At 38.1% G+C, this 22166-nt stretch overlaps 1 protein-coding gene across 4 annotated transcripts in view; it reads right to left on the bottom strand.

Moving 5' to 3' along the window:
- Window positions 1-22166, bottom strand: part of LOC145781064 (uncharacterized) — a 36196-nt gene that overhangs the window by 4194 nt on the left and 9836 nt on the right. For 2 of the 4 annotated variants that reach the window (XM_082592797.1, XM_082592798.1), the window contains exons 1-10: window positions 13720-13978; window positions 13050-13358; window positions 12437-12640; window positions 10642-10773; window positions 10214-10267; window positions 9757-9849; window positions 3181-3238; window positions 1426-1473; window positions 864-1032; window positions 142-259 (exon numbers count right to left, since the gene is read on the bottom strand). In XM_082592797.1, the coding sequence (XP_082448923.1) occupies window positions 142-259; window positions 864-1032; window positions 1426-1473; window positions 3181-3238; window positions 9757-9849; window positions 10214-10267; window positions 10642-10773; window positions 12437-12640; window positions 13050-13358; window positions 13720-13887 (1353 nt within the window). In that variant the 5' untranslated portion in view covers window positions 13888-13978. Of the gene's footprint in view, window positions 1-141; window positions 260-863; window positions 1033-1425; window positions 1474-3180; window positions 3239-9756; window positions 9850-10213; window positions 10268-10641; window positions 10774-12436; window positions 12641-13049; window positions 13359-13719; window positions 13979-22166 lie in introns of those variants that run through there. The other 2 variants (XM_082592800.1, XM_082592799.1) reach the window with 2 other exon arrangements.

The following is a 22166-nucleotide window of genomic DNA, read 5'->3' as shown; positions in this document are numbered from 1 at the left end:
TCGAGTGAAGTAAGGCAGAACTTTTCATGGTATTTTTGTCGGCTGTCTTCATCATACAAAAAAAGATATACTGAAAACTAAACGAAACCAAAAGTTCTCTTCAAGACATAAAAGCACAATTAACTGTACTGAGATACTCACCCATACGACCTGGCCACCTTGTACGGCGGCAGTAAGAGAAGACAGGTCATATCCTGCAGGCACGGCTGCGGCGTAGGTTGGTTGCTGGGCGTATATCGAATTGGCATCGTACATGACACTGAAACGTCACAGGCATTATTACATGAATGATTCGGTTGCATAGCTTGCAATGCATAGCTGATTGACTTAGCTTATGTATAGCTTAAAAAATCTCAATCAAGATTATCCAGACCGAATTATTTCACTTGAATTTTAAAAACATTTCCAATTTACTTTTTGGTCTTATGCGAAACGAAAAAATATCAGCAACAGTACAATATCCTATAAGCCAGCAAGCCAACAAGCAAGAAGGGCAACTAAACCTTACATGGTGTTTAAACTTAAAGGGCACATGCAGGTTTGTTTGGCCAAGACTGCAGCTACAGAACATAAAAAACATAATATATTTAAATGGAGTCATCTCACAAACTGTGTGACCGAAGAAACGGTCTTTCAAGAGGAAATCGATTGATTGTCTGGTTTGATGAAAGTCATAGATCTCACTCTAGCGAGAATAAATTATTTTACATGGCAAGATATTCAAGATCAACTATTATTATTGTCAATGAGCGCGATGAGAAAAAAGAACGAAAAGCAAGGCCAATGCCAAAGATTGTTTAGAAATTACAATAAGGAAAGCAAGCGGACCGCTCTATAAAGCAAAAGTGAAAACAAGGACTTACGGTATGAGGCTTCCATTGGCAGCTTGAAACGCAACACCCCCCGCGGCCGCAGCGGCACCCACTGCGGTAGGGGGTTGCCTTATCAAAACACCTCCTCTGCCCCGACCCCTGGCTAATGCCAGTTGTCTGTTCGCAGCAGCAGCGGCAAGAGGATTGACTTGAAGGGCAGCTGTGAGATAAGGAAGCAACTAGTTTATCACTCATTCAGATATTATGGAAACAGGCAAACGGTTGATATAAGGTAGTCGAAAAAAGAATAAGATTCAACGTGAAATTAAGCTCAAGTTATGAACCTGACCGAAATGAGCATGCACTGAAAACTTATGTAACAATTTGGTGATTTTACATAAAAACAACTTTAACACGTAAAATCGACGTTAATTTGCATCAATTAAGAGGAGAAAATTTAAGTTAAAATTTACATTCGGTTCTCGCCTCTTTTCAGATAGAGAGAAACCAAACTCATAAAAACATTATTTGAAAGCCATGCATAGAAATCCGAAACTCAAGTTAAAAGTGAAAAATTAAGGAGAAACACAAAAGCATGCGCACAATTACATACCCAATGGGTCATACAGACTAGCCGTCACCATTGGAGGCAATTTCAAACCTAATAATAAGAACGTGATAGAAATCAAGCAGCTTGAAAGGTCTTGCATTTCCCATAAGTCAATGAAAAGGGAAATTACAATAAAGAAAGTATGTCGATCGCTTGCTGGTGGTTGAAAACCGACTTTGTAGAATTTCGTTCAAACAGAACTGTATTGTACCAGGTATTAGGTAATCATAAGAAATCAAGAATTATTGTTTCAAATTGCTTAAAACCAGCTATATATAAGTTAGACGCATTGTCAAGCACAGCAGTACTGGACTATTGCATTAAAGATTGCGCAAGTTACCCTCACAACCGCTAGAGCAACTCAGACAGTAAATCAACCGTTTTTTACATTGATTCAACGTCTGCAGATGTCGAATCAATGTAAAACGGATGATTTGCTGTGCGGGATATAACTCTTGCTGGTTAGGAGCTGTGGAGAAGCAAAGAGAACACCCAAATAATAAACATCGTTTTCGATTTTTCTACGTTAGTGTAAAGTAAAATCAATGTTGTAAACAATAAAAGAAACTTGATTGTTCAAAAACAATTGTCATAAAACGATTGCTTTCAAACACGCTTTTAAGACATTAGTAAAACAATTGTGATGTTAAGATAGATTGCGATCTTTTCTGGGGTATCTAGACACGATCCCAGTCAACAAATTAAAACTTTTTTTTACGTTGAATCAATGTAGAAAAAGAGCAAGTTTGCTGGTTGGTTGAGTTGAAGTCTTGTTACAAGTCCAAAAAATGAAATACGAAACATCATTCCAGTCAACAAAGATCCGTCATTTTTACATTGATTCAACGTCTGCAGACGTTGAATTTATACAAAAATGACGGATGTTTGTTGACTGGGTAGCTTTTATGCCACCATAACCACACAGTGACATATCAATGCTGGATTGAACACACCATAATTTAAATGGAAATCAAAATTATTCAAGTCGGTCACTTTACAATCATCTACAAACCCATATACTGTATGTGTGCTGTACCATGCAAAATTAAATAATGTTACTGCACAGACTGCTGTGGTGCTACTGCACGACAAATAGACATGATATTTGCCAAGCTCACATTTATTCAACTAATATGCGATAACTATTATTGGTGTTGGTTAACAAAAAGCAACGTTTGCTATCGAAGCACAATGACAGGACGACGAAAGTTTTATCACGACTTAAACCAATTTTGGCTATTTAAAAAGAAAAAAGATTTAATTTATCGTAGTATTCGCCTAGTACTGTAGGCGTATGGCTAAGACGGAATGGCCCGTTTCGGTGAGTCCGATCCCTATTCGGTGGTATTTTCAATTTTTTTTTTAAATTATCGGGTACTGTAGCCTAATTATCATTGCCGTTTTAGGGTTAGGGGTTAGGGTTAGGAGTTTGAGGTTAGGAACTCACCGAATCGGACTCACCGAATAGTAGCAGACCCTGGCTCAGAATACGATGAAACGAACCATGCTCTTAAATGTTCGCAAAAGTCTAAACGATTGCACTTCTTGGGATCGAAACAAACGTTTGAAATAAACAAATGGGCAGCAGGATTGGTGCGATTAGTGTAAAGAAGCCTTAAAAGAAAGTGCAAGCGTGACTTCCAGGTAGCAAAACCCGTCATTTTTACATTGATTTAACGTCTGCAGACGTTAAATCAATGTAAAAATGACGGGTTTTGCTATGTGAGTTAGTCAACCATGCATCGTGCAGCTTCTTACCGTTCAAAACAGGACCAGCTGGCTTCTTGGTCTGCACCCGGGCAGTGGCGTCATTGACCTGGAACAAGTAGTCTTCAGTAAATCGGCAGTTTAGGGTGAAGTTTAATGCTTTTTAGGTTAAGCATCGAAACCTAATGTCATAGCATTGAAAGCTATATCTGCATCCCGTTATTTTCTTTGTGCTCCAAAAGTTGCCAGAGAGAATAACCTGGTAGCTGAGATGGTCTTTTGCTGTTAAATGTGTATTGTTCGACTACTTGTGGAATATTATGACGTCAGTGAATGTCTAATAATGCAGTAACTTTTTTTAGCTTAGTTTGCTTCTTATTTTAAATGTTGATAAATCACTAAGTGACGTCACTATCATGGCCTTTCTGCTCAACAAGTTCTCCAGATCCATAAAACAAGCAAAAATATTCGTAAAAACAGCAATTACAACTACACAAACTGCTAAACCCCGTTATTTCAACTTCATTCAATGTTGAATCGAGAATATGATAACGAAAAAATTGTTCAAATAGCGGCAAATTAAAACCTTGATGCACATATGCATTGTTCATAGAGTAGCCACCCAACAGTCCATTGGTATTTGAAGGACAATGAGACATGCAAAATCAGTAGCTATGACGTGTTTAGGAGCAACGAGCAATCTTAGAAAGAAAAGATTCTTTGCAATGAGAAAACTTTTAAAATTTTAAGTAACCTTGATACTCAAAAGTGAAAACATACTCAACGCTCAAAACCTGTTGGCAATGAAGAGGCTATGAAATGTACACCAAGGCAAAACAAGATCTGCAGTAGATCTAGTTACTGGAATCACATCCAAATACAGGGTACCGTTTTACTTTTAGTAACACTGGCATTTGAAAGTATTCATTTAATTAACATTGTAATTGTGATTTAGCTTGTCACAATCTGCAGTCTGCACAGATCCTTCTTTGTAACCCTTAACTTTGTTTTGCCCAATTGTACGTTGAATATGGTCACCCACAAAAATAATACAATGTACGAAACCACACTTGCAAGTCTCTTCTGTTTCGTCAGCAGTCAGCACTACAACATAACCTTCATAAAAAAACGGGGAAAAAATTTCTGTTTCTAAACAGATGATATCAGTGTTGAGGGAGCTGCTGAACAGGGCGCACAAGCACTATTAAAATCTGCCAGGAAAATATAAATGAGACTTTGTCTAGCACGCGCTGCACAAAGCTGAATCTCATCAAACTTAACAAAGTATGATACGTCATTAACTTGGTATATCGGTGGGCGAACGGTCTCAAGGTATTGTGACACGATAGGCAGGAGAATAAAAAATGTTTTTTTCTGTCCTATATTTTCGCTGATATATTGTTATCACACAAAGTCAACTTTATCAAAATTGAAGACAAATTTTATTTTAGCGACTTTTTATTTGTTGGTTGTTTTTAGAACAATTTCTACTTTTATTCAGACCACCAGTTCCACTGAGGGCGCAATTCGGCCAAGAATAACTGACGTTACAAGTGCATAACGATGTTAAAATGTTGCGCAGTTAATATCGTTAACCCGGCGTTACGTTAACGTACATTTGCGCTTGCATTCAAAGCTGGAAACAATGACATACCTATCGAAGTGTAAGAACAAACCAAGTTTTATACGCAAATGAATATAGTTGTACACTTTGCATGAAAGAAAATGTACCCGCGTAAGACGTCGGGGCAACAACGACAGCTATCTATTCCAGCGAAATATTAGATTACTAAACACCATTCGATCAGCATTTATTTCCCGTTCAAGAATTAAAACGGATAGCAGGGTTTTCAAAACCCAACCCCACAATGCATCATGCGCAACTTAAGGTGTTCAATTATATCAGCCAACACAGCCGGTGCAACGCACATGCGCACTGTCCGTTCCATTTTGGGGAAAAAAGCACATAATAAATGTTCAGCAGATATTGTTCATGAAAGGGCAACACTGGGGGTCATTAATCCAGATCATGTTCAAAGTTTTACTCCCAAGCAAGCAACGTCAGTCGTTTTCACATCGCTTCAACGCTTAGCGATGTTCGAACGATGTAAAAACGACAATTTTTGTCGGCTAGGTCAGGACCAAGGAGCAATGAGACACGGAGCAACCTTCAAAGGCGATGAAAACTTAATAGCCTAACTCAGTGGTTCTCAAACTTTTTTTTGTTGCGACGCCTCTGGAAAAGTTTTCTGGACTTGCGACGCACCAGCAAATAAAAGTAAATGAAGAAACTTATGATTAAAGTTTTGTTTATTGATACAACAAAAAGCAATGCATATTATTTAATGTGACGCGTGGGCTTGTTTATTTTCACAAAGTTCATTGAATCTTGAGAGAATTTTTGAACTTGCCACCCGCATTTCTCTTTCACTGTTTAGTATTTATTCGTGAACGATATTTGGTTTGATCACCGCCAAGGCAGAAAATTTTGCTTTACATAAATACGACGTAGCGAATGGGATAATAATTCGCAGTGCTTTCTTTCACCAAACCTGGATAATCGTCATTCATTGAATCCAAAGATTTCCTACTATGAAAGGATCACGAGTCCATTCGTAGTTTGAAAAATTTTCCGGGAAGTATTTTGAAAATTTCGACTCGAGCTTGGGCAAATGTAAATACATATGCTTCGCAAATTTGAAGAGAAGAAAACGCACTTGCAACCTCAACTCTTCACTATTTTCAAACTGAAATAACACCAAGGAAAATGATTCAGAGTTTCCAACTTTTTTTTGAAGGATAGACATCCAATACTACGTTAGGGTATCAGCATAGTGGCAATTTTTTTTAGTTAATTGCGGTGTAGGCTAATCGGCTAAGTGCATTGGACACATGTGTTCCAGCGGTCCTCAAAGGGTTAACCTCATTTTTATAATCTTAAACTGAGTTCAGCCAAGAAACGGAACTATTTTGCGACGCCCTTGGAAAAGTGAAACGACGCACCAGGGCGTCGCGACGCACAGTTTGAGAACTACTGGCCTAACTCATTGAATTTCCACATCAAGAAAACATTTTCAACGCACTCCTTTGCTAAAGCGAAATCCAGGAAGCAAAATTTATCCTTTCCACGTTGTTTTAACGTCTGCAGAAGTAAAATCAATTAAAAAAAGGATCCTTTTGTTTTCAATTGGAAAGGTTTCAAAAACACACAGCTACCGTTTAAAAGTATTGAGAAGTCCTTGCCATAAATCTACACGACCGACAAGTATGTCGGAAGTTATGTTATACACAACGATCAGTGTGTTGATGAATTTATTTTACGAGGCGCTAAGCGTTGGAATTCGAAGCATGAGGTAATCTTTTAGAGAAACAAAGCTGGCGAAGCCGTCGCTAGATAGCGCATGACGTAATGGTTTTAAATAATAAATGAATTCCAAACAAAGGGAAATTTTAACATCAAGCCCGGCTGCCAGAAGACGAAATTGAATTTTAAACGGTTTTTGAAACCCAGACAAGCAATGTATCTGTGGCTGTTACTCTGGTCCAAGACTGAAATAATTTAATTTCCATCCACACTTCAACGTTTGCTTCTGGGCTTGTTTGGAAATTCTTTGTTGTTGCAGAATTGTGAACTGTGGTTGAGCAAAGGAAAGAAACGGTGGCGTAGATTAGCAAACACGACTTTCCAAAAATTAAAACTCAAGCAAGCAATTTGGAATTACAAAATCTCGATAAATGTACACGTCTTGATTGTGGTGTTTTTGATTGACAAAACGCCACTAGCCCACTACAGGGAACTTCACTTGAGCTGAATCGGATGGACAATAAAAATCAGCCAAAGGTTTATTTGAAAAAAGTACCGTTTTCTTTGAAGTCTGCACCTTCCACAACATAACATTGAATTTGAGAGCCAATACATTGTGAATAGATATTTAGATTATCTTGGGCCGCTTGGCTTTTTTATAAAAGCAAATCAACACAGATTCGAATCAAAGTGACAAATCACATTCTGAACAAACTTGGCAAGCTTGTTTGAAACAAGACTTTTTCACAAGTCATGCGTCAACGGTGTGCAACTAATCCAAGCTAGTAAAAACTACTTTTTTTACATCGTTTCTACGTTTGCAGACGTTGAAAAGAGGTAGAAGAAGCAACTATTGCTAGCTAGATATGCAGTCGACTTTTAAAGCATTTTCAAACCCAACTCCAACCAGCATCAGCCATAATCTATGTTGGACGTAGCAAAGCAAATGAGATCGAATGCATTTGTAAACCTCATGCTGTAAGTACTTCGAAGGAAGAACAGAAGCAGAAAAAGTTTTGGAATTTAAGACATATGGTAAAGAGTTTTTTATTGAAAAAACGATAACAAGCAGTATGGAGTTGTTGAAAAAACCTACGCACAGTTTATAAAACGGCGATCATAATTTACAAAGTATGAATAATTCAATTTTGGAACTGATACGCTTGTTTTTGTATGTTATTCTATGCAATAAGCATTTTGCGATTTCGGCCAAACTGCACCTTCAAAACCATCACTCGATGGATGATTGGATGGAGGCACTGAAAGTGCCTTGTGCCTTCGCAAATCCTGCAGGGCGCAGGCTGCAATAATGATGAGACAAAAATAGCAAAAGATTTGAAAGTGCAAGAAAAAAGGAGAAAGAATTACTATTTCATCACGTAACCCAAGCACAATCACTCTGTCTTCATCAGGCAAGATTTCAAGCGAGGGCGTCCCAGCTAGTAAAAGATACCATTTTTGCATCGTTACAACGTTGAAACAATGCAAAAATAGTAAGTTTCAATAGAATGGGAAGCAGCTGCTGTCATCAGTTGGCAAACAGCATTTCTTTTGGATTGACCAAACGTCATCAAGAGAGAAACACTTCAGCTAGTGAATCAACCCGTTTTTACATTGATTCAACGTCTGCAGACATCAACGTTTACAGACGTTGAATCAATGTAAAAATAGACTGATTGGCTGACTGGAACATAGTTTGCCAACTGGCTGATGCGGCTGATGATTTGCAAGACATTGTTTACACAAACTAACCAACTTTTCAGCAAACCAAAGTTGCTATTTTTGTATCGCTTTGACGTTGTTTAACGTTGAAAAATGGCAACTTTGATAGTTCAGCTAAACCTGACAGTTCGAGGGCAAACTTGAGCCTTGATAATGAAGGATCTTCAAACGTAATCGTATTTCTTTGAAAATGAAGCGTATTTTTGACATGTAAAAATCATGCGCATACTTTGTATTATAAGTTCAAATTGTAGACAGACAATCGATAACAACTTAATAACATTGAATTGCATAATTCAAAATTAATACAGACATGAAATAGATACATAATTTCAAACGTTTTCGGCAAAACTTTCTGCCCTCTTCAGGAAAATATCTTAATTCATCTAAACAAAACAAAATTATTCGTGAAATGTTAACAGTGCAATCAAAGACCACATTTATGACTGCAGTATTTGTTCCAACATCAAATTTACATTAGATTCATTCAAGATAATTCGCAACTGTCAATCAGAGTTTGAAACTAAAATTCATGAGGCACTCCAAATAAAGCAGCACAACCCCAGGCTCAACAAACAATTATTCGCTAAAGGGGCATCTTTTTTGTTGAATTTGTATTAGCTTACGTTTATTTTATGTTATGTTGTCCGCTCACTATTTCGTCTCATGCCCACACTCCCGCATAATTATGACAGATTGCTACCACCTTTTGTGTTTGTTCGTCAGTTGTTGCTTGTACGCAGGTCAGTGCAGTTTTATTGAATTTCAGTCATTTATTATTAACATTTCACGAATAATTTTGTTTTGTTTAGATGAATTAAGATATTTTCCTGAAGAGGGCAGAAAGTTTTGCCGAAAACGTTTGAAATTATGTATCTATTTCATTTCTGTATTAATTTTGAATTATGCAATTCAATGTTATTAAGTTGTTATCGATTGTATGTCTATGGTTTTTAAAAAAGTACTTCTCTACCAAAGCTATACAAGTTCAAATTGTTTCCTAACTTAAAGCTAGCCTACACGCAAGTAGGTTTTTTCACATTGTCTCAACGTCTTGTCAGCATCGCCAGACATCAAAACGACGTGAAAAGTCAACTTTTGCTGACAAAACGTCAATTTTGAAAAGGAAAAAAATCAATTTGCCCTCGAACGAGTTGGATAAAATATCAATTTTAAACCAAGATTAAGGCATATCGTAGTGTGTCCTTTCATTCCTGCCATGCCCAGTGTTCAAGACCTTACTCACCAAGCTTCCCACTAAGCGTGGACTAGAAGAGAAGCGTATGCGGCAATAACAATCTGGTACGAACTTCCAGTAACTTAAAATATGAGATTTCATTTTAATAAAAAAAAGCTTGATTTGAAAAACCAAAAGATGTTCCATGGGTCGTCCAAAGTTATGAACAATGTGGATGACATTTAACGTAAAATTAACATCCGGTTACTTGCGTTATTTGTATGATGCTGGAGCAGAACTATGAACGAAAAAAGAATTTCTAAGTTGATAAAATCATTCTGTGATATGTTACAAAGTTTGGCTGCGAGAAATGGAACAAGTTACAAAACTTGTTTTCGCATCTGCCCAGCCAAAGAATCCTTACCTCGATCCTTCTCCCTTCCACAATGTTCCCATGCAGTCCTTTCTTTGCCAGATCTGCCTCTTCCTTCGTTTCGAAAGTGATGAAACCGAAACCCTGAAATCGAATCCCCGTCAATGTGGGAAGCGACGAGCCACACCGCAGACAGCAAAGCAACCGTTTTTTTTTACATGGATTCAACGTCTGCATACGTTGAATCAATGTATAGAACGGTTGCTTTGCTGTCAGTGACCTTGGCAAGATATTACAAACCATTTTCATAACCAACTAAAGCAGCTCTTGTTACGTCCTTTCAGCGTTCAGTGACGTTCTAACAATGGAGAAACGGCAACTTTCGCTGACTGGATCGTCAGAAGTGAAAACTGACAGCCCAGACAGCAAATCAACTATATTTTACATTGAATGTAAAAAAAAACAGTTGCTTTCCTGTCTGGGGAGTGTTTTATTTGGACCTCCTTACCTTTGACCCTCTTTCGTTGAATATGATTTCGACGTCTGCGATGTTCCCGTATTTCTAGAAAATAAGTATATTTTATTAATAAGTCAGTGAATGCAAACATTCAGTTTGAAATGAACACAGATCCTCAAAAACGAATGGAATAAACCACAAATGTAAACTTCAAATTTTAAGTAAATTTATACCTTTCATAAGTTTACATTGCAAGAAAAAGAAATTTGAAAATTGAAGATAACAATGATACAAAGAAATGGAGGAGTCACTGCAGACAACTGGACGACCCTGATGTTTCGGCATGAAGACCAGGCTTCCTTGAAGCAAAATGGAGAGAGAGAAAGAAAAATCGAGGGAGAGAAAATTTTACACGGTAAGCGAACCATAAGGAGCAATTTCGTATACCAAGTCACATGCACAACTGTTGATGCACTTACTCCAAACATTTGTCTCAAATCAGGGTCTCGGAAACGAAAAGGGATGTTAGAAACATGGAGTCTTTTGTGTCCTGCTGCTTTGGCGGCATCGGCAGCGTCCTGTGAGGCGGAGGTAGAGGAAAGGATTTCCGACTGATGAAGAAAAACAACGGTTTAGTGCGTTGGCGTTTCGCTGTCAGGATATTTTCCTTCGGAGATTAGGTTTACTACACTGGCAAAAACAGTCATTTTTACATTGACGTCTGCAGACGTTGAATCAGTGCTTTTTAGATTATTTGACACACAGCTGTTAACTCTCCACCTTTACATGCCAAGGCTGTTTACTGAGAACAAATCTGATCCGGTGTATTATATTCGACTGGAAATCGCAGAGTTGTGTTCTACCTTTCAGGCAACAATAAATCATTTTTCCCTAAAAAACGTGGCTTATCCTGGAGAATGTCACAGACCGAACATCAAAGTGACATGGCATTGACGTCGTTGCAACTAACTTCACTCGGAGATTTGAGCTTTAGATTTTGCGTTGGAGATAACCGAATAATAAGAATAAGAATTTAAGTCAAACTCAGCGGAATTTGGAATTGCTTTCCTAAATCATAATTCATCCAAGTACACTGAAGCTGAAAGCAGTTTAGGTTGAACATGAGTTTAGTGCCTACCTTTAGGGCTCTTTATCTTTTGATTAGATAACCGAAAGTTCATTAACTTTTCGTGCATATTGTAAAAGGTGAGACGAGTGACATAAGCACACACGTCGCAACAAAATGAACGATTGGTCCTTCGAGGGTGATTCAATAAATGACATTGAATTCTCATTAAAGCCTGCAGATCTCATTTGCTGATTACAACTTACTACCCTTCGCCACGATGCAAATCAGCCCTATTTACATTGATTCAATGTCTGCAAACGTCAAATCAACATTAAAAAGACGTAATAAACACAGATCCTCGAACTGTCTGCAAACGTCAAATCAACATGAAAAAAGACCTGATTTGACGAATGGGTAGCAAATTTGCAGATTTTGGTAATTTGAAAATGGCAACCCTTGTTTCCTGCGCAACAAGGACATTTGCATGAATGTTGTGATTGAAAATGTGCGACGCTCATCTCACTTTTTCAACCACCTTCAAGGGATCAATTTGAAAGAGAGAAATATAGTGAATCAATATAAAAGCACTTGTGGCACTTCTGCACAAAGCAAGAACTGTTTGTAAATAATTGATGACATATCGATCTTTGAAAAAAGGAAAAAAACTAAACTATATGCAAGCAAGAGAATTTTAATACAAAACTGTGCAGTTGTGCACCCTTTGCCTATGACAGCATAATCAAACAAATGTGTCTGAAACTACAAACATTGTCGAACGTAAACATAACCGTAAAAGTTTGATACTCATGCACCATCTGTACGCAACGTACCACAGCAACAAAACTCTGTATTTTTTGCTTGGTTTTCTTTCGCCTCATCTTTGAATACCTATTAATGCGATTATATGGAATCTGGCGCTCTGATGACTCCATGACACAAGCGCGACATGTCAACAAACAGCAAGAATAGCAAGCTAGACTGACAAGTGTGGTTGAGTAAAGGCAAACTAGGTTGGACATTTTATAGCTTATATACAAACGGCTCACTTTTGCAACAAATACCTTCCTGTGGTCTAAGTAAGAAAGTCCAGACAACGAAATCCGCAAAACGTTGAATGAATGTAAAAATGAATTATTTTGCAATGTAAGGTATGATAAACCTGCATAAATTAGAATTACTTGTAAATTATTGGTTTAAAAATTTACCGTGGAAGGGTCACTCGTAGTGCTGGTACTCGGTAACGCGAGGGTTTGAACCCCATTAGGAATAGGCTGCACCCCTATAGTGGATGGGACGCCTGCGTTGGGTAATCCTTGGTTAGGGTCCATCATGAGAATAGTTTGACCGGCAACAGAGTAACCTACCGAGGAAGAGGAGACCGTCCCTTCAGTTACTCCAACGGGTTGACCCTGAAACACAAAGCAATTGCTGTCCTTGTTAACTCAAGAGTCAGTTTGTTTGATTGAATTAAGGAAGCTTGCACAGATCGCAAGTTTTTTTTTAAAGGTCAAATAAAGGTCAGACTTCGGTGGTATTGGTTTAGAGAAAGTTTTATTTATCTGTTTGACTTTTGCCAAGTCACTAACATTATGTTTATGTTTTACTGACAATTTTGGAACGCAGTTACTTCAATGATTCATGAAACAGCAGAATACACAATTTAACATTATTCGCTAACATTCCAATGTCAAGTGTTTGCCATAACCTTACAGTATTAGCCAGGAAAAACTGCCATCTTTACATCGTTGTAACGCTGAAACAATGCAAAAAAGGCAAATTTTTGCTGGTTGGTATAGGAACTATCGAGATCTTCTTTACCTGAACGGTAGCTTGGGCCTGTACAAATTCAGTAGGATGACCGTTGGGGAGCAAGTAAGCTTGTGGAAACATGCCTGGATGTTGAGCTAGCTGGGTCACCGCTGGTTCTTTCAGGGCCGGAGCAAAGGGCATCCCGGTAGTGGGGGCTGCCGCGGGATCGCTTTTGACAGGGTTCTGCATGTAGGTTGATGTGACAGGGACACTGGGTATGCTGTGGTTATTGATAAATGTGGTCGTTGTGGCCTGACTGCCACTGATGGACTGAGAAGTTTCGCTTGCTGCGCTGTTGTTGCTGGAGTTACTTGATTCCTGTCAAGGAAATAAATGAACTGTTATAATGCGTATTGCGTATGCGCGGTTGAATGCAGTATGGAAAGTTACATTTCTCTTTTGTTGTAGTGTGAGGTGGTTGGGTGAGTGTGAGTCAGTGAGCGCTAGAGATAGTGTAGTCGGTGAGCTGTTTTAGCTCAACACACGTAGGCAACTTATATACGGTAGAGCAGGATGAAAACCAAAGTTATTTACAAGTCAAGCTAATGAATCAATTGATTCATAGCGAATTTCTTGCTTCAAGCAACACATAGCCAACTCTGTTAAAAAAAAAACACATGTCCAAGTCCATCTACAACGAATGTCAAATTAATCCGACCACAGTCAAAAACAAAATTACCCGATTTAATGAGGTGGTACTAGAACTAGGAATCAAGAAAGAAGCTTGATACAACACTGGTATGCCAGACGGTGGCACGGTTTGGGCGGGTATGGGTGAAGCTTCTAGTCTGACCCCGTTTTGTCCTGGTACCTGTTGCCAGTCACAAGGCTGCTGAGATGCGAGCATTACTGGGATGAGAAATTTGTTGTCGAACTCTTGCACTTAGTTAATACCAACGAACTAATGTAAAATAGCGAATCCAAAATGTATCCAGGACGCTTTCACAAGACGCAAGCTGCTAATGTACCGGGATTTACACTACAGCAAATAATCAGCACCGTAATCAGATAAACTGAAAGGAAAACACAATTCTTTGTTAACATGTCATGTTAACATGAAAAGGTTTTGCTGAATTACAGAAAAACATCATCTTTTCAGATATCACACAAGTGGAAACACAGAAACGTGTCAACAGAGTTTACTCGCAAAATACATGCTTCAGCTTAATATTTATTTAACCGGATTGTATTGACATCTAGTCGTCAAGTGCTTTGAAGAAAGCTCACAAAAATAAAAAGTCCTCTTTTCCAAGTATGCTAATCCATTAAATAAAAGTGATTTTGCAGCTAGTTGGATAAAAATACTATCTCTAAGATTACAGAAGAAACACACACTAACAATATTTGTCGATTGTAAAGCTGAAAGCACTTTTCTTAACAATTTTTATGAACCTGGTGTAACAAACTGCCAGCATCCTTCTGCCTAGAAACAAACACTGATTCTCACTAATTAGCAGGATAACTGCAGTGAATCATGCGTCGTGGCTTGATATAGCGTAGAGCCGTACACCATCATGCTAGTCACCAAAGAGATTCTCAAAGTGACAAAAAAAAATTACGATACAACCTGAGTCTAAACTGTAAAACGTTGACTGACTATGACTTTCAGAGCAAGCGACAGTTCATTTAGTAACGTGACATTTAATGACGAAGAGCCTTCCTTATGTTAAGCAACAAATGATGGAAGATCGCTCAGCGAATAGGCGAGATACTAGTGAAGAGAAAGAAGAGAAAAAGAACTTTTCGTGGCATTTTCTTTGAACAAAGAGCACCTCAGCTCAGCCTGATCCTAACTCACTGATAACGAGCGCTTCGCCGTGTGCTGTGCAACAGCTGACTCACGGCCAGCCAGGCGCAGAGAAAAACGTAATCGGCAGACATAAGCCAGTCAAGTAATTAGTATTCTGGGAAATGATCCTATTGGTGAACATACAAAAGTACTTCACTTTTGTTATCAATGTACTATCAATGCGATTCTTGCATCGACAACAATTTGACAACTCGGGCAACGGTGAAGAATGTTGAAAGTGTATCTTGCGGTGTCAATGATCATCATTATCTAACTTCTTCAACAGATTGATCATATTTTATCAGCTGTGATCTCTCATATGAACTCCATTTTCTATCTTTTATTTTTAGTGGTATGTTTTCGGCATGCTTTACGATTTTGTAAAGATTTAAGTGCGTAGTTGTGCCAGAGTTTACAGCCTCACAAGCCAGCGGCTGTTGCTTTACTTGACATCAAATCCCAAGGGCATGCGGGTTAACGGTTGTTTTACGTTATGACCATCATGACGAGCAGACACCAAACACCAACATGATAGATGCCGTCACTTTCCAATAAGTAAAATTCGTTTTTTACACTGACTGAACGTTTGCACACGTTGAAACGATGCAAAAACGAGGATTTTGCCAACTAGTTGCGGTAAATAGAATCTCTGAAACGTAAACCTGCAGAGCTCGACAAGAAATCCACAAAGCCCAATCCTTGGTCTGTCTTCTTTGTGAGTTAACATGCAAGCATGAATCAGCAAGATATTACAGTTGGTTGGTTGGTCGGCAAGGAATGGAACAACTGGGAAATATTTTCCAGTCAAAAGAGCTTGTAAAGTTTGGTTATTGTCACAATAGGTTCGTCGCAAGTCAAGCAATCAGTTCTTCTTCTTCACGACTCGTCTGTAGAGTTAACGTTAATAGACATTCTTGCAACTGACTTGGTAAAACAATTTGCAGCGCTTTGATTTAAAACTGAGATTTATTGACTAACAATCTATTAATTCAGAATTTTTAATGGAAACAAGGCTTCAAACATGTTAGTTGAAACACCATTTTTGTCTAAAAACCAAACTCTGATCTTGTAATCCCACTCTAAAAAAGTCCTAGTCATTATCTAATTCACAACTCTGTAAAACACCATCTTTCATAAAGATCTACATTGCCTGACATGTAAGTAAAACATTTCCGTTCATTCTGTCATCATTTACTAACTCTCAATAGAGCACGGGTCCACTGTGCAATAAGTGAGGTGTTTCCGCTGAGGTTAACACTAACACGACAGGAACACTGAATGGGATTTGGTGAAAGTACCCAACCCACAAAATGTCTTTTATATATTGCGGTGACGTTGACGAACGTTAAGCCTACGAGAGAGGAAAACTTGACGCGTCCATCTCGCAGCAGTGATTCGGAAATCGCGGTAATCTTGATCAGGGTGAACAAAATGAAGAATTGACGTTAATACAATGCAAGTACGGACGATTTAGACAGCAAAGACCCAGATAAAATCTATGGTGAAAAGCCACTTGTTACTAAAGCAGGGAGTGGTCATATCATGAAACGCTTGGGCAAGATTGAAGGCATTACGTAGAAGAACAGGTCTCTAACCCCACACATTCTTTCCAAAAATGGAGTAACAAAAACAGACATCCGTCTTTTTTTCAAATACCAGTTAAGTGTATTGAAGCCGGTTTTGTTAGTTGGGTATCCCAGCTGCCCTCTACACAATTCCTTCAATTTTTTTTTCTTGCAAACATCGGTTTTCAACTCTTATAACGTAAAAACCTTGTTTTAGATTTGACTGACTGTTCAAGTGTTTAAAACGGCAGATTAAAAAGGAAAATTCTCGAATTTGTCAAGAGAGTCTCATCTTCCATCAATACGCGCTCAAAATGTAACTCTAACCACAAGAAATTGTTGGGATTGAATAATGAGAAAAACAAAGACGAGAAGGGTAGAACCTTGTGTTATGTGGTAGAGATATATCAGCAGACAGCTGCATAACAACTGGACTGCTCTGACATTCGCAACGACTCATGCTGCATCGTGTCGACGTTTCAAGACGTAAAATCAATGCAAAGGCGGTGTCGTTAAGAGCCAAGCAGAAAATAAACTATTCGATGAAAAGTATGATTTCCCAATCCCTAGTGATAGTAGTATCCCAGGCAAATGTAGAAATTTGACACGGACCTGAGAAGTTTCGCGATCCACTGGGATCTCCAATTACACAAACTGGCCGCCACTTTATTCCAACAAGAGTGAATATGAAGCGCGCCTTTTTTTAATATTAAAGCGTAATGAGTTGTTTTGTGGTGAATTTTGGAAAACGATATTCGTCGTTACATGTTTTTTCTTGGTACTCCGGCTAATACTGGTTTGGTGAAGATTTAAATTATGTGAATGGGAAGGGTTATAAGTTAGTTTATTTATCTAGCTACGACGTTCTTGTTTAATACGGAAACTGTGATGAGAAATTAATGCATAGGGGTATCCTAAAAAAATCAAGCAATATAATGTTACCCGATCGCAAAATATATGCGATTTCAATGGCATTACAACTCTACGCACTGCTTTTGCAACACACACTATTTGCCACAAGAAAACAGAACCAAATACGTGATAAATAGATTTTGTAGATTAGTGTACCTTTAAGATATACAATTGTACAAATCAGTGATTCAAAAAAGAAGCTACAAATTAATTATTTTAGGCGATACAAAAATATGTGATTTCACATGACTTGCTTCTGTTTGGTGTGTCAATAAAAACATGTCTGCTCATGAAAAATAGCACTTATGCGGTTTTGTTGTTTGTCGTATCCAGGCTTACACCCGGTGGTTGAAGATTTAGATTAAGTGGACGGGAAGGCAAGGAAGCCAATCTTCGTGTCCACCTTCAGGCATGCCTTTAAGTGTCCTGCCAAAGACACAGCCGCATGCTCTTGAGCGGTGTCGAACCGGCACCCTTACGATTGCCGTTCCTCTCACCACTCGGCTATGCAGCCGAGCTTATGCTTATGCGGTTACAAAGCTAAAAGCTTGGGAAAATTGCTTCATAGAAGTAAAGTTTTAAAGTTCTGGGCATTTCGAGTTCAATAGCTTTCAATATCACACCGTAATTCACTGTCTTTGGGAGGCAAAGGAATGAATTGCTATCTGATAACTAAAGGTTTTGCTTAATGATATCTTTTCCCTTTCATTGATCCATTAACAATTCGTTGATCGTATGTTTCATCAAGATAGTGAGACCAACACAAAAACCTAAGATTAAAATTTTATGTATCTAGTTCGTGTTTGATTTTGTCAAATTTCTCTATCAAAAACGACGACTGATGGTTGACAAAAGATTATTTTTGATGCAGATACCAAACAAAGACAGGCAGTTGCGAGCCGTAACAGACCTTTCCCTGCATCACCTTACCGTCAATATATCATGAATAATTAATATTTAAACAAAAACCAAAGATTTCGCATGCTACCTTCTAATGGAAAAAGTTCCCTGAATTTGAACCAGTGTAAAAATTGATATAGCGCCGTGATCTTTGGTTTGCAGACGACCGCAAGAGATTGATTCCTGAAATTGAGGTTGTCTTAATGCAGCCTGTACATTTGAAGACGTAATTGAGATTAGGATAATCCCAGTGTGGCTGTTAAGAGTTTTACGAGTAGCAAAGTAAAAAAATGACGTCATTTCTTAAAATACGGCGACGAGTGACTTTGTATAAAACAATAGCGAATATTAAGCTCAGAAAAATGAATGCTTGTTCTAATGTTTTATGCGTACTAGCGGTTTCCAAAAACACGCCAAACTCAACTTTGACGTAAAGTGTAAGTCGAAATAAGACGAAAAAGTTGGAGAAATGTTTTTTTGTTCATTGATCGTATAGTTATGATTTATTAGAAAAACACAAGTTATAAACACGGCTTGTCTAAAAGACACTGATCATTGGTGTTTATAAAAAAAAATACGAATATCTTTTATCTTGAAGCAACACTGCTGTGATGACACATATATTTTACTCGGCGCAATAAGAAGGTCGTGCCAATTGATTGGTACGCAACTACTAAGCTGCAGTACAATCTTGAGAAGTCCATGGAAATAAGTCGCTTATCAAAGCAGTGCGCAAAATAACACAAACTTTGATTGCGTTTTTATCTCCAAGCTTGTTGACTGTCAGACTGAGAAACAACAGACAAATGTTCATCACTGGAGACAGGAGCACCACGGCATTTCTAATCGCTTTGTATGACATTTTAGAATCCGTAAACTGTACACCACAAATTAATCGCACGGGCAGCAAAAAGGTTACAAATGCTGGACAAAGACCAGAAGATGTCTATGCTCTCTTTCCTTCCTTACGTTCACAAACTAACTCAGCCTGCAGTTCATAACATTCGTTTCAATAAAGTTATTTTAAATTGTGACGTCCAATCGTCAGATTCGATAGACTCGATTACATTTTAGTTTGAGTATTTTCGATGGCCGACAGTGAAGCAAAGAACTTTGAAATTCGTCGGCGTCATGTCAAGGCAGAGTGACATTTCCTGAGTAAATTTCGCTTCTCGTTTGGAAATGAAAGCTTGCCATAAAATAATTCACCGTGAATAATTTAATGCAACGAAACAATTGGCAAGTCGTAAATGCAGTGTTTTGCCTTGGGCACAAAACACAGCAAGGTGTCATAAAACAAACGCGAATGCTTCATTTTGAATCTCGATCAGCAGAACGGATGAAGCTTAGCCTTGCTTCTTGTTCATACAGTAATAGACTTCCAAAAGTTTGGAACAAAAGCTTTCAGATTCACTTACTGACGCAGTTAACTTCAATAAATGCTCTCACAGCATTGCTGAAGAAGGGTGGATGAATACGTAAGGTCGGAAGCATATGCATCCTTAACACAATCAAGACAAATGTGTTGCTTTCACATGTTACAGAGAAGACCCAGCCTGCCATCAATGATAAACCTCTTTCACAAGTGAATGAGCTCAAGTGTTCAGAGTTTTCTTGGTGCTAAAGATGCAGTTAAAGGGGTATTAAAGGAAAAACCTGACTTGGCGATTTTCCACGTTCTTTGTGTTTAACATGCTACCATAAAACGATTTTCAATAAAATTTTGCCCCATTGCGGTCTGACCACCATTGTGGGCGTGCTTTTGTCAGAGCTTTCAAAACGAGATTGGCCTGAGCAACGAAGCGTGCGACTGTAAAGAACGTCATAAAGTCTACGTCATAAAGTCTAGCAATCAACCGATCACGCAATAATTGTTACTGCGGGCGATTTGACTGTAGGCTATGTATGTATTTACATCAAAACAGCACATTTTAACATCAAAACAGCAGACAGTTTGCTCAAAACATCAGATTGGTAACGTGGCTTTTGTTATTGCTGGACTTTATGACGTATTCTTGAGCTGTGTTTGCACGTTTTGGTCATTTTGAAAAAAATGAAAATAAATGAAACACTGGACTTTGGGCCTTGCCAGCGCCATTGAAAACAAATTTTTTTGGGTAATTGTTTTTGAAATGTATTCTTGAATGTTCAGTTTACTCATTTTAATGCTTAATTCCGGTTTGAAATTTTCCTTTAGTATGCCTTTAAGCAAGGCTTTGTAAAGATCACTCTGTTCACATTTTTATGGCCAATCAGAAAATCAAAGCCGATGAAGTGCAAGAGCCAAATTTTTAAACAACTTGGTCTTTTTTCGAAATGCCAGCACAAAATTTAACCACAAAGATAGCTCTCTTTCATAAAGAGTGCTGCTGGTGCAAGGTCTACTACATCCATGACCTGACTGCATCCCATTGCCTTATAAAACCCACAATCTCGACCTGTACAAGAGCAATTGTAAACCAACAGTGATAGAAAGATCCAAGTAGACTAAACATCGCAGTGAAATGGGTAAGACTAAAAAAAAAACAGGACAGAAATACTTCGAAGCAGAAAATGTCGGCTTCAAACTTTCAAAAACGGACAACCAGTCGCAGCACTTCGCGTGAAACCGCTCAGTTGACAAAGCTCGCAACAACTTATGCTTATCAAGAAGAACAAGAGTGCTGAATGCATGAGATTGCTTATTTCGCTGTGGAAATAAGCATACTCGGAATTGCAACTATTTCATCTTGTTGGTCTAACTAAAAAACTTTGTGTAATCACCTTATGTTGTGAATACCTGCGATATATTGAACTCAAGTTTTCTACTTCTTTAACCGTGCTGAAAATGCATTTCTGTGCTGAATACTTTTCTATAAGCTCTATTGCCAAATTGCTTCTTTCGTGCAGCATAATAAGCAGTTTTGGTTTTCTGGTAAAGCTGAAAAGATTTGCAGTTCCAGTCTGCTCCTTCAAATTCTACAAACACTAATTTTGATTTTGCCCAGCTTAACTGAAGCTTAAAAAGGTTTCTGAAAGCTTTAAATCGCATTATCTCAAAATAATATAACTCCAACAGTAACATTTTGTATAGCTGGCTGGCTGTCAATATTGCCATGTGAAGAGTGAAGACTTCTTAGGATTGTTCGAACGGTTGCTTAAGCGTTCTTACGTTCTGTCGAGTGGCAAGTTTGCTGTGTTTCAAAACAGTAGGCCAATTATTTGGCAAAATACTGTGTTTCGATTGTTCATACTGTCAAGCAAACGTGGATTGTCAAACAAACGATAAGTGAAAAAAGCAACGAAGCTAATGCCAAAGTGTTAAACTTAACCGATTCATCCATCCACCCAAAAACGTCCACATTCTTTATTCTTACAATATTTCGAACTCTAATCAACTACGAAGCATTGGATCAAAATATTTTTTACTTTGTGGGTAACTTGTATGGTAAGCGATATTTTAAAACTATTTAAGGTTTCAAATAATTTTCTTCACTAAAATTGTCAAGCATGAAAAAGACAGCATACTGTAGTATGACCAGTATGGGCAGTGTCTAGAGATCCTAGCAGCTTTTGTTAACTGGAAAGCTTTGGGTGATTAGTGATTACAACACCGTACCTCTCACAAAGTTAAATACTGTCAAAAGAAAAATCAAAGTTTTGTTGGTGACTTCAAATTTTGTGATTGTTTCATTTCAATATGTGATTCATCCACCGCAAATTAAGTCATTGATCTGTTTAAACAGAAAAGTGGTTCAAAGCTTGAATATTAATGAATAAATTTCAGATCACGAGCCACTTTGTGGCGAGCATAGATCAGGAATTCAATTAGACTGCAAAATCGATGGAAAATTAGTCTCGGTAGAAATCTTTATTGACAAGAAAATAATAAAACGGCATTTTTTTGCCAAAATGGAACACCGGGGGAAAATCGTAGCAATTTAATGAGTAGATACGATTTCCTGGAGGCTACGAAAATGT

This window comes from Aplidium turbinatum, chromosome 12 (genome assembly GCF_918807975.1).
Source record: "Aplidium turbinatum chromosome 12, kaAplTurb1.1, whole genome shotgun sequence".
NCBI lineage: Eukaryota > Metazoa > Chordata > Ascidiacea > Aplousobranchia > Polyclinidae > Aplidium > Aplidium turbinatum.
The sequence above is the reverse complement of the archived record's forward strand: the minus strand, read 5'-3'. Positions and strand labels throughout refer to the sequence as shown.